Source organism: Lytechinus variegatus, chromosome 3, assembly GCF_018143015.1.
Source record: "Lytechinus variegatus isolate NC3 chromosome 3, Lvar_3.0, whole genome shotgun sequence".
NCBI lineage: Eukaryota > Metazoa > Echinodermata > Echinoidea > Temnopleuroida > Toxopneustidae > Lytechinus > Lytechinus variegatus.
This window is the reverse complement of record NC_054742.1, coordinates 25,519,852-25,536,353: the sequence shown is the minus strand read 5'-3', so window position 1 is coordinate 25,536,353 and position 16,502 is coordinate 25,519,852. Positions and strand designations below refer to the sequence as shown.

Genomic DNA, 16,502 nt, shown 5'->3' with positions numbered 1-16,502 from the left:
ATGAAATCCACCTTTGCTTCCTCATCAGTCAAAATGAACAGGATATACCTGTTTGTTTACCAACATCAATGTATTGATCAGTCTTCTATTGTTTGAACCATATGGGTTTATACAAAGTCTATAGACACAGGTGACAAGGGAATACATAGGATGATGCAATAACTTCCATGTTGGCAATATCGAGTGATGACTCACACATCAAGAATCCTTGCTCCTTTCTTTTGTTTGCAGCTCCAATAGAGCAGCGCTGCCTGAAACGAGCATAATAAATTTATGATAATGCAATTTTAATGATATGAATTGGTCCTTACTCTCGCACTGAATTCTGGGAACAGTAGTGATGAATCATACCCCATTGTTGAATATACATGAGAGGTATATGAATAAACATACACTTGTGGAAGGAATTAACCAATGGAGATTGAGAATGCTGCAACACACCCCCAAAGCTCATCTGCATGTTGAGAATCTAGCAGCTGTGATTGGATGTTTGATGTAACACCTACTGGGCATGCTCAGTTGAACAGTAATTTTATGCTGTTGGCAATGGAAGATGGGAAGTCAACGGGAGGAGTGGACTCTGTGATGTTTTGAATGGTATTGGATATCAGTCAGATCGGAAGTGTGCGGAATGAGAGTAGGCCAGATAGTTCCATGCTGCTGTCCATGTGTTAGAATAGTAAACCAAAATCACAAGGACTTGTTCTGATTGCTATCATTATATACCACATCCCTAGAAGGTTTAATTCATTTATTTCAAAGATTTTCATTAGAATTTCATCCAAATATCTACCAAACATGATTCTGAAGCGCGTTGGATATGCCTTTGGTCTGGGCACGTTGATCTCGATGTCGAGTTGGCTTTTGAAGGCCAAAGAGGGTTTCTGGTCATCATTTGTAGACTGGCTTGGTACAGTCTATTCCTGGCCTTTGGATGGGATCTCAGGATCCAAGAACCAGTTAGAGCTCCCATTTAGATATCAGGATCCAGAAAAAGGGACCCTTGGTAAGTCTTGCAACTTTATTGAGAGAAGTTAGATGTGTTTTCTTTTGTTGCTTCTGGATTCATGGTATGGCAAAATGGTCAAACATGTGCGGAAAAGTGAGATCATTTTGCAACAAAGTATATTTGTGAATGGAGATGAATGTAAAAGAGGCATATGTTATAGGAATGAGTTGTTGCCTGGCTCCTATGCCCGATGCTAATCTACATGTATCGTCAAAAGTATAATAGCTTGAGCTCTTTGGTATTTTCTTTGAATATCATGAAAAAAAGATCCAACTCGATTAGGTTTGATGTGAAATAATTGCCTGATTTTTGTTAAATGTCTGGTCATATAAATTGTCTTCTGCACTTTTTATATGTTAATTCAGTGTTACTAAGATGTATCTTGCACGTGATTTTGATATTTTTATGTTTCTCTACATGTCCTTGAAATGAAGGGGAAAATGGGTCTTTCTTTTATTATTATTTTTTTTTACAATTTACTTCCATAGTATATGAACAATCATGCAGACATGAATGCATAATGCTGTAACAAAATCAATATTTATATAGGCTTTTATATAGCATACTTTACGTAGGGCCAAAGGCAAAGTACAATTTGATATGAAGTGAGCCTATATCAATACGAAAGGTGAAAGGCTAAAGAGTTAAGAATCAAAAGGCTGATTTGTTAAATGGTAATTATTAAACATTTCCAAAAGATATATGGGATTAATGTTCTTTGCATTGACAAACAAATTTTGTTATACAGTATTGATGTTTCTCTCTGAAATTTTCTAGAGAATTTTAATGTACAGTATATATTCAATGCATATTTCTCATTAAAATCAACAAACAACTGATTGAATTCCCTGTAAAGCAAGTGTTCATCAGGAACAAGGAAGTTATGAACAAAATAATATCTATAGGTGAACATGTATAATTTCATTAGTAAAGTTGCTCTGATTAATGACACTGGGCAGCATACATTGAACAATGAAACCAAACTGTACTGCCTTGGAAGGGAAAAGTACAATTCTTTTACTTGCTAGAGCTGCATAAAGCAATTTACATTTATTCCATGCTCGACAAATCAGCCGTTATTACAACACTTTTCAACCTGCTGTCCAAATAAACAAGTTTGATTTTTCTCTGTTGATTCAAATAAACATTTTCTTAGGTGGACTTGACCTGTAATTATGGTAATATGTTCTTGTACAGTGCCTGAAGGGCTAATATCTGCTCCACAACACTATGAACATAATTTATATAGCACCTCTTGAAAATATTTTCTAAAAAAGGATCCATCCATATAAAAACATATAAATTTCATAAACATCCATTGACGCAGATGATTAAATTACAATTTTTGAGATTTCTGTAGCCTCCTGTGTCTTCTTTCTTTCCACGAAGAAACAAGTTTTAGGCCCATTATACACCTCATAATACTTGTAAACAATGCAGATTGGGGAAAAAATAGTAAACCAACCATGACTGTTTGTACGGTGTGAAGGACTGACCTTTAAAAATAAAGCCAATTCAAACATTCTTGTACTTTTTGTCATTATTCAGGGAACTAGAATGAGTCAAAGGGGTTACCTCTTGTTAACTGTATGTATATGATGCTTTGGAACTTGAATTTGGTATTTAGGTATTTTCTTTGTCAGTGATAATTGTTTTAAGAACAATATCTCAAAATATGTAAGTGAATAAATTTGTAATCCTCCTTTTATATATTAGACTTTTAATGGTTATAGAAAATCCAAGGAAGTCTCATCTATTTAGATCACAAATCTTTTTGAAAATTAATTTGACTATTATATGTAACTCAATCATTTTGCAAAATGAATCAAATTAATCGTGCTTCAAAAAAGTACAGTACAGTACTTTTTTTTCTTCTCAAACCTTGAACTTGTGACAGCTATTCACTTAAGTTTTCAATAATGTCAAGCTTTAATAATTCCTTTCTCATTCTGGAAAAAAATTCTCATCAAATATTTCTGTCAGTCATACTAGATGCACACAGCAATGCTCTATTGCTCAGTCGTGATCAAAGACTCAATTTATCAAATTAGCAGAAGGGTTCTAGGTCTGTTGGAGCATGGACCTACTATGGTTGAAGTATATGAGCAAGTGCCCTTCTTGCCTTCTACTGATACCATCAAAGGATCCACTCATGCCATCCTGAGGAATAATTAATGCACATGTTTTTATTTTCAGTGTAAAAATAGTCGGTAAATAAATCTGTAGTATGACACTTCGGCTAGACAGCTAGTTGAGGAAAATTTCTGCGCCGTTTTTTTGTTTATGCCACTAGAGCATTTGTTATTCAAAGTTGAGCTCAAAGCCCATATTGCCCTGTAAAAAATATGATGGAATATGTCTAAGTTTTGTTTACCTTTCTGCAAATTATACAGAGTCACAATTGGAGGGATGAAAGTAAAGAAAATGAAGGTGCATATACATGTATATTGAATCACAGTGTAACAAATTTAAATCCCGATTTTAAATTGTCTTTAGGTCTATGTAGTGGAGGAGAGATTACATATTCAGAGCTGCCAAGTAGTACGGATTTTCCGTATTTAGTACTGAAAAATTAGAAGAATACTGATGGTTTGATGCAAAATACTGATTTCTCAAGTTTCAGTTTTATGTGTTGTCCTATGGTATTTCTTCGAAAATACTGATTTCCTCACCAAAATACTGATTTTCAGCTTTAAAAATACTGAAATGTTCTTGTTCAGGTTGGCAGCTCTGCATGTTCTTGCACAAGTAAATCTACCATGCAAGGAATCATAATATTGAACCTGAAAAAATTATTCAATTTGTCATTATATCATCTGTTGATATCACCAAAGATAGTGTTTAGAACAATCTTGTATACAGATCAAGAGGACAATACACATAAAATATTCACAGGTTTATTTGCAGTGAAATTTGATGACTTTTCACAGTTATATTTAAACTCCTCTTTACTTTCTCTTCTTATTCACCCCACCTGACCCCAATGAAACCAGGAGCATCTGTCTATCATCCAGCTGATCCGATCAATAATTAATTAGCCTAGTCCATCCAACCAATTTTCATTTACTTCCGTCCCACCGCTGTCCTGCAACCCCCACTTTGGCGATGCAAGGAGCCAGAGACAAAGATACTGGCAGTCATTGAAAAAATGCAGCCACCGACAGTGCCTTGACTTATAATATAATGCAACTTTTTCTGGTACTTCTTCCAGCCCAGGCAGGTCTAATGAAATGAAACTTGTGGCTTATACTAATTAGTCATGTATCTGTGGTTTGAACCAGAGGTTAGCTTATCAGGATAAAAGAGGCAGTATCACTGGATAAAGTCAATGAGTTTGTAATGCTTTAATGCACTCAGTTGATACCCAATTATTTCAGTCATTAACCACATTGATTGTTCTCTCAATACGTTTTCACTTGTTTGGAACAGCCACCGCTGTCTATGTTATTTAAAAAATTATTGGACCAGCAAGATCTGTAGACAAATTGAAACTTACGGAATCCACATTATGTAGCTTGTGGATGAGTAGGGTCTATTTTCATTTGAATTGTGGTTTATATATTATATATGAATCATTATAGGCTAATGAAATATAAAAGGGAAATATGTGATTGCTTGTTCAACCATTCAGGATTGAGTATTAATAGTAAAAACGTGGCTGACAAACATTTAACATTTTAAAGATTATCAGTGGGAAAATATCAACTGGTATACAAGAAACATTCTTTAGTTTTGGAAGACAGTGATTGGGTGTAGATCTAGAAGTGTTGATTTTAGTGATAATTGTGTGGCTTGGACTAATTCTAAACAAAAATCAATTCTCAACAAAACTAAATTAATCACTCCCACTGACATAGCAACACATTTAGAAAGCCCAAAGTGGCCCATCCATTATTAATGTAATTCAGTGAATTGGATTGTCATTGGAAGCTTGAGCTTATCTTCGAAATATTTGATATCAGATGACATTCAATCAAGAACATAAAATTAAAATTCAATGTCTATTTTTAGAAGCTGACTGAGTATTGCCAAGTATTGCAATGAAAAGAAACAACTTTTCATTGATTTTATGAAATAAGTGTGGCAATGGATGGAAAAGAAACATCTATTATTTATCTTGACTTCAAGAATCAAACTACTGCTAACATGTGATACAGATGAAGGATGAAACAATGTGACCTCTATAGTCACATGATGGTCATTGTCTCACCATGCTCACAAACAAGTTCTCTGTTAGAAGTGCAAACAGACATGATTCCTGCAAAGCATTTTCAAAAGCATATGTTAACAATTTTTCAGACTGTATGTGTTGGTATTTCAATTATGACTGCGAATATTAAAGCCTATCTGTCCTGAATATTATAAATTCCTGTACTGAATCGTGAATTTGTTAAAATGTTTTTATAGGTATATTGGCCTGGTTACAATGTCTAGTAAAAATCAGTAGAGCAATAAGGAGGTTTTAACTAAAGGGTCCATATTTGAGCAAACTGGGGTTAGTTACAATGAACCCACTTAGATGTTTTAAACATACTATCCATAATGGAGAATCACAAACAGATGTTTGTTGACCAATGCTCTATTAAGTATGATTTGAAATCAAGAGGCATTAGCTAAGAAGTAGATTAGTGATTAAAGGTTCTTATAGCAGTCATAATTGCAACATGATGAGAAGCAACAGAATGTGTTAGCAGTGAAAGATATGAATAACAGATCCTTTACCCCCCACCAACCAGGTTCAACATGTATAATGACTGAAGCGACCAAAGATGCGTGGTTGTACTGGAACCCGGTCTGGAGAGGTATTCTATACAAATTGATGATACTCGTTATTTTCATGTTGCGTTGCACGGAAACTTCATCATCGTTTATGCTTGGAATCCTAGCCTAACCTGCTTTTATCAACTCCACTCTGACAAGAAAATATGACGTTGAAATGTACATTTATGTAATTTGCCTTTGCTGTGATGGTACACCTAAAAGCGAATAAAAATCCTCATGACTTGTGATAGTTTTGGCTATTGATTTTTTTCATTTTTATTCTTTCATGTTAAGCTTTTGATGTAAGTTCAACAACAAATCTTCACACGGTCACACCAGGATGATTCTGACTTAAAAAACAAATGTCTGAAAATTATGTTTTTCAATATTTTTGTGAAACCTTGTTCAGAGAGAAAGAGAGTGTCAAAGCTCAGCAGTATGTCCCCTATAGTTCAAATAAAAACATACCCCCACATTTGTTGGTTTAAAAAGGTAAGCAAGGTGTCCGATATTGCTTGGACATCACTTGGACAAACTGATGTAAACAAAATCATTTCATTGAAATATCATTTATCAAAATTATTATGCCAGACGAGTTGCTTTGTGTGTTTATGTCTTGGTCAACAGCTTGGTCAACAGACTAAAAAAGTCCTCTGCTCTTATATAATTTTTTACCATTAAAAGGCCTTATCATGTCCCATCAACTTTGCTGAGCTTTCTCTCTTCATATTGAGCAAGCCTTATTTGTTTTACCACTAATTATTTTAGACATGCTCTTGTGTCTAAAACAAAGAAATATAAATGTATGAAGGTTTGTTGTTAATAGAACTTTTATACCTCATTTTTTTTTCCCGATCTTATTGCAGTTTTCAGAGTGTAAATTATGTTTGTTCCATTTCTCATAAAGATAATGTGTTTATATTTGTATCATAAACACCAACTTCATTTTAGAGAAAGTCTCTGCCACATATCTCTTTCTCACTCACCATTATTTTCCTATTTCAAAGTTAAAGAAAAACAGTACTAGAAAGTAGTTGTTGATATTGACATATAATTGAAATCGTCCATTGTATAGTTGATTTAATTAGCAGTGTTCTGATTTCCATTATTCTATCAAAACAACTTTATTGTGAACACCATTTTGTGTTTGCCTGATGCATGAGGAGCATGTTAAAATATTGACTCTCTTGTAATGCACATGACTGCACATGAATGTTATACAGTCTCATATGCATGGTTCATTAGTACTCATCATTAGATAGTATCTGAATGTTACAAATGGTTTGTTTGTCTCTGATGAAATTAATTTATTTGAAAATGTATTCAAGTAATGAGTCTGGAGTTGAATAATCATTTTATTTTTATATGCGCTATTGAGCATTTTCTGTGTTTGCAATACCACCCAAAGTCAATATTTTCATTTTGATAGTTGTTGATAATGATTAAAGTAAAAAAAATACATTCAGTTATTTATTTATTTTTAGACAACTCTCTTTTTGCGGGGGGAAAAGGATGGACAATCAACTTACAAATTTGTGTTACCTCCAGTCTATTGTTAGCTCTCTATCTGTCTCCCTCTCTTACCCACCCCCTCCCCTTAACCATCAGCTGTAACAAGTGAAGTAAACTTCCAGTATTTTATTTAGAACTGACATATATGAAGATAAGTGTCATTATTATTTTCTTCCTCATAACCTTGTTGGGAATGAATAAAGTTTACCATTATGACCCATAAGAATTAATTTCATATTCAACAAAATTATTTGATACTGCATTATTGAAGGCTGTTTGTTTGGGATGTGGAGATCTGTGTTTTTTGTAAGGATATTCCCCTGTGTAGTGTTCTATGAATACAAATTTGTATTTAATCAAGATTTGAATGTTGCTAGATGTAAATCTTTCTTGTTTCTTCCATTTTTCCTCAACCAATAAATGTCCAGGAAATTCCAATAATACCTCACCTACAACTTTTCCAGGTATATACAAAATGTGTTATCAAGTCACGTGTCTATTTCATATATTTTGCAGCTATGTGTATAGATAATGTGAAGTGGTGAATATGGTTGGTTGTTAGATTGCCTGTCTTTTGGAGGCAATTAGATTTTTGTTATTTGATAGATATGAACATGACCAAAGTAGGTGACATGTTTTTTTTAAATAGCAGGAAAGGGCCTGATTGCAATTTTTTTTATTTTCCCCCTCCAAACATTTGTATATTGTATTTTCTCCATAATGTATTACTGCCCTTTTCATTTAGTGATCATATTTTGTTATACTCCTGTCATGTGTTAGAAAAGCTGATTCTTTTTTCTGTAGTGTTGTACATGTACAGTTTCTCTTTAAGTTTTGTAAGGAAGGTGAATACCAAATAGAAAATATGCCACATTTAATCATCACACTCATTCGTTTGTTATAATGGATCCGTAGAACAAAAAAAAATCATACAGATGTTTGGTATTACTTTACATTTTATTTGAAAGACAGTTTCTTAATGTTTTAGATTCATTTGAATAAAGATTGTCATCAAGGAGGGTGATAAAAGTGTTGTTTTTTGGCATTACTGTACATATGAAGTCTCACGATCTGATTTGAAATATTTGGTAGGCTAGTAAACTTGGTCGTAGTGATTGATTTATCATAATGACCAATTGAAATTGACTGCGACTAAATCTGATATTACAAAGAAAGTGTTTTTGAACAGCTATATAATACATGTAGAAAAGAATGGAAATGATAAGTTTGTCGTAGTGCAAATGAATTGATATTTTCTGTACCATGAATGAACAATTAAGTTATATAAATACAGAATGCTGTATCATTTGCTTGTGTTTGTAAATATTTAAAGCATGCTCTGTCATTAATAATTGTACCCTATATTTATTCAACTTTGTATTATTGTGATTGATTTCTTTCTTTCATATTTCATCCTCTTTACAAAGACATGAAAAGCGATTTACATGTATATGTAATTTGTGCAGTGTCTTGTCAGTGTATTGTCATTTTGTTATTGATTTCTGTCTCCATCTTTGAACTTCTATCACACAAACTGAATTGTTAATAATTTTACTTGTGTTTTCTTTGTTTTGCCACAGATTGTAAATACACATGCCACTACAAGTGCTTAAATGATGTAGGTTTGGACTGTACAGAGTCACCAGAGCTTCGGAAAGACACACCAGATCACTCACCACAACACACTTTAGTCTCAGTAGAGGTAAGAAGATTGTGAAGCTTTGATGGTTTGTAAGAGCAGTTATGATTAAAGGTACAAAAATTAATAAGTTGCCTTACGAGAAACAAAGGCAAACCATATTCACAATAGATATTTAATTTTGAGAGTGCTGAATAAAGTTTGTTTGAATGCTTCCAAAAAGAGACTCAAGTAACTCATTGTGAAGAAGAACAGTGCATAAAATACAGGGATTTCTTTAAACAGGATCATATCAATTTTTGTCTACAATAGAATTCATTCATTCATTCATGAAGCAATTATGAAAAATGAGAATGAGGGAGAGGCTGTAAGATATCCAAACTTCAGGATCCATTTAGTGACTTGTAAATGTTATCGAATCATACAGCACCTTAAGTGTTTAGGTAAAATTCCTGCAATTACCTCTTATCTCTCAATGAACAATGACGTCTATTTCCTGCACAGTAATAGGGGAAACCAGTGTGCACTGTAACTGTACTTACAAAATAACCCAATTTAAAAGTTTCCTGTAATTGAAAAAGACAGTGTTATCAGTGTTCATTTCATTCTGGATTGCAATATGAACTTCCTTTTCAAATTTTCAATAAAAATGAAGTTGCCCATTCTTTGAGATGGAAGGGGGTTACAGTTCAATAATCATCGTAATTGTCCCAGGTTATCAAATGGGGATCATGCAAGATGAACACATCTTTATAATCCAGTCAATCTCTTTTGCATTCATTGTTGTTTGTAAATCTGGTTATAAACTTTCCCCGTGCATTTTCCCTGTGAGTAATTTCACAAACTGCTTTCCCTGAAAGGCATGATTTTTGAAACCTTGAAATTTGTAAAGTCATTGTACATGTAGGTCTACATATTATTTGTGTCTCAACTTCCAAATTGTAGCTTTAATTCATGTGTCATCCAAATAGGGTTGCTGGCACATTTCATCCAAAATTATGTTAGAAATTTTAAATCTATCTAATTCTGGTGTCTCAGACTGGATAGTGAATATTTCATTATAGTTGGTTGCTATAGGAACTAACATATGATGTCATAGAATATGCGTCACAGTGAAGGAGACAGTCTAAAGTTTTATGTTGAGGATACTGAATGATGTTCAAGGAAATGAAGGATTGTCAGGGTGTTGCCTTGTCAGTCCCACATTATTAACAATCTTTTGCATTATTGGTTGCAGTTTAGATGATTTTAGTTTATTGTCATGACAATCATCTTTGGAAATTGGATTAGGCATATCCTGATATACTTGCTCTCTCAATTGAGTTATTTTCCAGATAGACTTGATTTAATAACTTAGAGAACATAGTGCTAACGAGAATCACTTGAACCTCCCTCCCCTTCCCTGTCCTCCTGAGACTGCAGACAAGGTGAAGGTTAAAGAGTCAGTCCCAATCTCAATAATTATTTACTTATAAATACTTTGCAATTGCAAAGCCAGTGAATACAAATGCAAGCTATCATTTTGAGTTTGTAGGAGAGCACCAGATGAAGCCCTTTAAGTCTATAGTTTAGCTCTGTCATGCTGTTTGTAAATGAAACCATGAGATGTGAGGGACAGGACATACGCCTGTGTACAGTGAAGGTGTGACATTTCATCCTATTTTCTATCACCACACCCTTTCATCCAGGTCAACATCAGCACATCTCAGATGGAGCAAACAAACAATATCATTTGCGTAGAGGATGGGCTCATTTGTATATGATGGTTTCAGTCAGAAAATTGAATTACCCATGTCTCAAGTCTAGCTAAAAGTTCATAAATCAAAGTGGGAGATGTATATGTAAATTCAAATTGGCTCTAAAACAAGGAACATTGACAATTCTTTCAGTTTGTCTCATTAAATCAATAATAAGGAAGGGGTGGGATGGCTCATAGCTGTCTGTACTAAAGCCCTTACGTGACTTTGTAAAGTCCATACAGCATTTTTCAGGATTAGACTTGACATTTGCCATCATGGGAACCTTAACAGATGCCCTTGCTACTTATTCGTCAACACTACTGTGCACACATTCATAGTGCATGTATGTAGTACCTTTGGATCCGATCCAAAAAGGTATTATGCATGAATTAGATGATTAGGTGAATTTTATTTCCTTATCCACTTCAAGTTGAATTAGGGTATGAAATAGTTTGATTGGTTAATGTTTTCATTGAATTACAATCACCCCTGATATCCAAGCGAGAATGGCAAGTTCAGTTGGTTTTCCCATGGTTGATAGTGTTTTTCCGCCTTTATATTACTAGTTAGAGGAAAGTGTACTTACTCGGTAGATGGCAAAAGAAAAAAAGATAAATCTAAGCTAGCGCCCCTGCCCCCTCCCCAACCTCTGAAAACTGGGGAGCGTTTCATGAACGGACTTGTCAGACGTTTTATCCGACAAGTCCTGTTTTATCCGACAGTTACCATAGTAACAGTGTCTCTCAGCGAATCAAAATCAAGGAAAGATGTCAGATCTCACAACGTATCGGACAAAAATGTTGATGAAACGCTCCCCAGATCTGCAAATTCTGATTCATAGAAGAATATGAAGAAGCAGGAAGTTAGACAAACAAGAAACAAAAATATGAAATGATTACATTAGTGTAATGCCATTTTCTAGAGTCTGCCATAACAATAGTTTTCCCTAGGAGACATATTGAGTCACAAGACTATTTCAGAACTTCACCAGGGTGATGTGTCTGGGGTCCATGTGCATGAGCCCTCCTGATCAGAATTTAAATTCTTTGGTAGAGGTACTAGAAAAAACCTTTTAGGCCCATACAAGCACCAGCAGCCTGTTGCATAAAACTTTTTACCTGAGAAAACTCTGGTAAAAACTGAAAACTAAGGTTAGTCTAATTTCTGCCATTGACTTTAACACAGGGCAAAAACTCCAGATTTAGTTAAAATATTTTGTGATTGTTTCCAGAACCAACTCCTTCAATTTTGTAACAAAAAATTGTGTAAAATATTTATGTAGGACTCTATAATGGAAATTATTTTTCAATTCCCAATGACCCTTCCTTTCCTTCTAATGTTGTCCTGTGTTTCATTTGTTGACATTAGTGAATAAGTGAAACAACAACTACTGAATTACTGTATAAATCAGAGGTACTCATTTAGCAGCTCAAGAGCCACTTGTGGCGCATGCAAGCCAATACGGGGGAAAAAGTAGAATTGTGATGTTTAATTTGCAGTTCATTAATTATGTTCAATGTGGATTTTTGTACATTTTTGTCTCACCTGCATAGCAGAGTGAGACTACATGTATAGGCGCTGCTTTTCTGACGGCGACGGCGGCAGCGTCAACATCAAATCTTAACCTGAGGTTAAGTTTTTGAAATGACATCATAACTTAAAAAGTATATGAACCTAGTTCATGAAACTTGGCCATAAGGTTAATCAAGTATTACTGGACATCCTATTAGAGTTTCATGTCACATGACCAAGGTCAAAGGTTATTTAGGGTCAATGAACTTTGGCGAATTTGGGGGTATCTGTTGAATTACAATCAAAACTTTAAAAGTTTTTGGATCTCATTCATGAAACTTAAACATAATAGTAATCAAGTATCACTAAACATCCTGTGCAAGTTTCAGGTCACATGATCAAGGTCAAAGGTAATTTAGGGTCAATGAACTTTGGCCACATTGGGGGTATTTGTTGAATTACCATCCTATCTCTGTAAGTGTATTGGTCTAATTCATGAAACGTGGAAATAAGAGTAACCAAGTATCACTGAACATCTTCTGCGAGTTATAGTAGTTTTCAAAGTCAGCACTGCTGCTATGTTGAATCGCGTGATGCAGGTGAGATGGCCAGAGGCATTCCACTTGTTATATATTAAGCAGATTATTTCAGTTTTATACCAAGCCCTGGACCCGTTCCTGTGAGGTTCTGTTTGCTTCACTCACTGTACATGTTGAATAGTGGTACAGGACATATTTTTTATGATGAATGTGGCTCTTCAACAAACCTAATTGAGAACTCCTGGGCCTGATATTTATCAACAATGTTGTGAAGGTGTTCTATTTTTAACTAAACAATACAAATTTTGCTTCCACAAAAATTATACTTTTTCCCCATACACGAGTGAATGAAATTGGGGAAATAAACTTCCCCTTTTCCATCTTGAAGCAAAAGCAGATACAATCCTCACAAATTGCTATCTTAATGGTGTTTTTCATACATGTGATAGCCCACATGACATGATGTAATTTGAAAGCTTTTGGTAATCTCAGTTTGAAACTGAAAATGATTGGTTTTGCAGGGAATTGTGTGACAAAACATAATCTCAGGAAATAAATGATGTCATCTAATTGACATTGTCTAGTCTGATTTTGAGTTGCTCATTTATAATTTTTTTTAAATTACAAATTGTGCATGTGAGCACACGATCTAAAACAATCTAAAACACATGGGTGTAATGCCGAAAATTCGTTTACAAATTATAATTTCCTCCTATTAAGCCTCTTGATTTTAACAGCAGACTGCATTTGCATATTAATGAGTCAGAAAGAAGAGGATCAAGGGTATTTGAATTCCAGTTCATTGTGACTAAGCTGTGAACCAGAATAGCCTGGTGGTTTTATTCGCTGCCCAGCAAGCAGTAGATGACAGTTTCGAATCCCACTGGTTCAAATTTTTTTCTGACTTGTGATTTTCATTACAGATCAAGCGTGTGATCTTAAACACATAAGAGTAAAGTGAAAATTTGTTAACAAGTCATAATTTCCTCCTATTAAAGGGGAAGTTCACCCTGAAGAAAACTTTGTTGTAAAAATAGCAGAAAAAATAGTAAAAAATATTGGTGAAGGTTTGAGGAAAATTCGTTAAAGAGTAAGAAAGTTATTAGAGTTCAAAATTTTGGATTTGTGACGTCACAAACGAGCAGCTGCCCCGTGTGTTATGTAATATAAAATGTATGAATTTCAAATTTTGTATGGTTCCTGATGACTTAATTTTGTTTTCTTTTCATGATCGGGTGTGAAATGATTTGTCTATTGATATTCAATAGTTACAGTGAAAACCATTTTCAATTTTCTGAGAAAATGACATTTCATTGATTTTTTACCATTCGCTATGTAGGAATGCTGCTCGCATATGACGTCACAAATCAAATAATTGAAATTCTAATAACTTTTTAATTATTTGATGAATTTTTCTCAAACCTTCGGCAATATTTTTTATTATTTTTTCTGCTATTTTTACAATAAACTTTTTGTCAGGGTGAACTTCCCCTTTAAAGCCTCTTTATTTACCGGTACTGAAAAATTGTATTCCTGAAGTTGAGGATAAATTCATTTTATGTAACACTGAATAGATTACAGAATTAGCTTTTTTGTGGATCAGCATCAGAGCTTGGACCTATTAGAAATAGGTCCATGATCATAGTAAAAGAAAGGGGAAATAATGGACAGAAATGGATGTGATAATTTAATAACTGTGGTTACTAGTTCTGCCTTGCTTTGACAGATGTTAGATGACATAAGCTCTTGGAGTGATAGATTTGTTCATTTCTAAGTCGGGAAGTTTTACTTGTGTCTCCTTGCAAGTTTTCTTTCACAGAGTTATCCCGATTTAGAAGAAGATTCCTCCCTTCCTGTTGAGGTCCAGTATCCAAGAAAATACTGTCCTTTGTAAAAACTTGGTCAAGTTGGAGAAAGGAAACAATTTAGGGAATGTCTTTTAATTTGCCTCTCTTCATAACCTTTGATGTTACAACTCTTTGGAATGAAAGATTGAACCTCAAATACAGTGAGTCAATGCCTATCTTAGGGGCCCCATGTTAAGTTTGAAAGAATACCGACTTCTATCAGTATTGACTCAGGTTTTGTCACTCCTGGACAGTTTTTTTCTCATGATCCCTTATTCCTTGAGACACAGTGGTAGGTATAGGTTCCTTAATCTTGATACACTGTTAAATCGTGGGCCGGCCTAGACGACACTGTAAACAGCCGCTCAAAACACGATTTCTTGGTTCGACAGTAATTTTCAGTCAGATAAATTGATAACACACTGTCACGTTAACACTATTTACTCTCAGTGATTGATAACATCATAGAACAAACTGTTTGCATCTGAGTAGAAAAGGAATTTTTATGACTTGACTTAGTGAAGCAGAGTAATCAAGGCAATGATAAATGCAGGATCATATTGTTGTCTGCTTAAGTTCAGTTCTAACCCATGTACCACACCTTTGCACTATCAACTGGAACTGGGTCTGTCATGTTGAAGTTCAACTTATGACTTCGGAAATCTCAATAAACCGGACAATTCAGCAGCTTTACTTTCGGGGGCGCCTCACGAAGATTGAAAGGATACAGGATCTTACTAGGGGATATATTGAGTAACATTGTAGGAGTGTCTTGTGAAGGAAATTTGTAAATTTCCACAGTTTCATGAAGTTGATGAACAATACTCTTAAAATAATCCCAGCTTGTACCCTGAGTGACATTATACTTTGGGGTTTCCATCAATACATTTTGTTTTTAGCATCTTATATTGTGGTTTCTTCTGTGTCTTGGATCTTGGTGAATGTCAAGACTATTACCATTCTGGATAGTTTACTGGATGATACTGGATCTACATGTATGAAACAGCCATGAGGACTCTTCCTTTGTTATTTGGTGTATGTACATGTGTCAAGATATCTTAGAGGATATTTTTTTAATTGAGAGTACAGGTTGTTAGAATGTTATACCTCAGAGGCCAGAGTTATAGTGTAGGCCTAGATGGTGAACATGTTCCTTGGCTGAATATACCTTTACTTGTACCTTTTCACCAGGAGTACCAAAATGATTATGTTTGATTCCTTTGATATTGGTATCCATTTTGCTCCAAATACTGATGATATACAGTGTAATTAAATCATCTTCATGCAGATTAGATTATTTTTGTGACACTTTGTTAATGTTTGTTTCTTATTTAAAGCATGGCCTATAATGGGATAATGTATTCTTCATTCTATTAGTCTGATATCATATTTGATTGATAACAATTACGGCTTTTCATAATTAATATTAATGTCAAATCATTAGATATTGGTATTATTATTTGCTCATTACTTTGTATTTATTCTACAGGACATAGAGAATGAGCTAGAGAGCTTTGTGTTCCTGACAAGGGAAGAATTAGAACCAAAGATTGACAAGTTCAACACGCTCAGATCTCAAAAGAGTGAATCGCTCACACTGGTATGTATTATCCTAGTCAAGCATTTTGCCTGTATTCATATTTGTTGTATAAATTGTTTTATCTAATTTGGCTATTTCTTACTTACTGAAAAGAGGAAGTCTCTAGAATCAAATTAGAAGACAAAAAAAGTTTTCAATTAATATTCATTTAAAAACTAACTTTGAATACATTGTTCACAGATTCAAATTCATTTAGATTTAAAGAAGCAATTGTCACTAGGCGGTTTCAGACCGCCTCGAAGTTCGCCAGTTCCAGGTATTCTCTGATCGGGAAATTTACCCCGATCAGAAAATACCAGGTATTTTGGTAATGTGAAAGCAAACTACGCGTAATTTCCCCGAAA

At 34.3% G+C, this 16,502-nt stretch overlaps 1 protein-coding gene across 3 annotated transcripts in view; it reads left to right on the top strand.

Moving 5' to 3' along the window:
- Positions 1-579: 579 nt before the first annotated feature.
- Positions 580-16,502, top strand: part of LOC121410605 (ras association domain-containing protein 5-like) — a 31,597-nt gene continuing 15,674 nt past the window's right edge. Inside the window, exons 1-5 of one of the 3 annotated variants that reach the window (XM_041602804.1) lie at positions 580-1,006; positions 5,746-5,811; positions 7,711-7,746; positions 8,863-8,984; positions 16,048-16,158. In XM_041602804.1, coding sequence (XP_041458738.1) covers positions 799-1,006; positions 5,746-5,811; positions 7,711-7,746; positions 8,863-8,984; positions 16,048-16,158 — 543 coding nt within the window. In that variant the 5' untranslated portion in view covers positions 580-798. The remainder of the gene's footprint in view (positions 1,007-5,745; positions 5,812-7,710; positions 7,747-8,862; positions 8,985-16,047; positions 16,159-16,502) is intronic. The other 2 variants (XM_041602805.1, XM_041602806.1) reach the window with 2 other exon arrangements.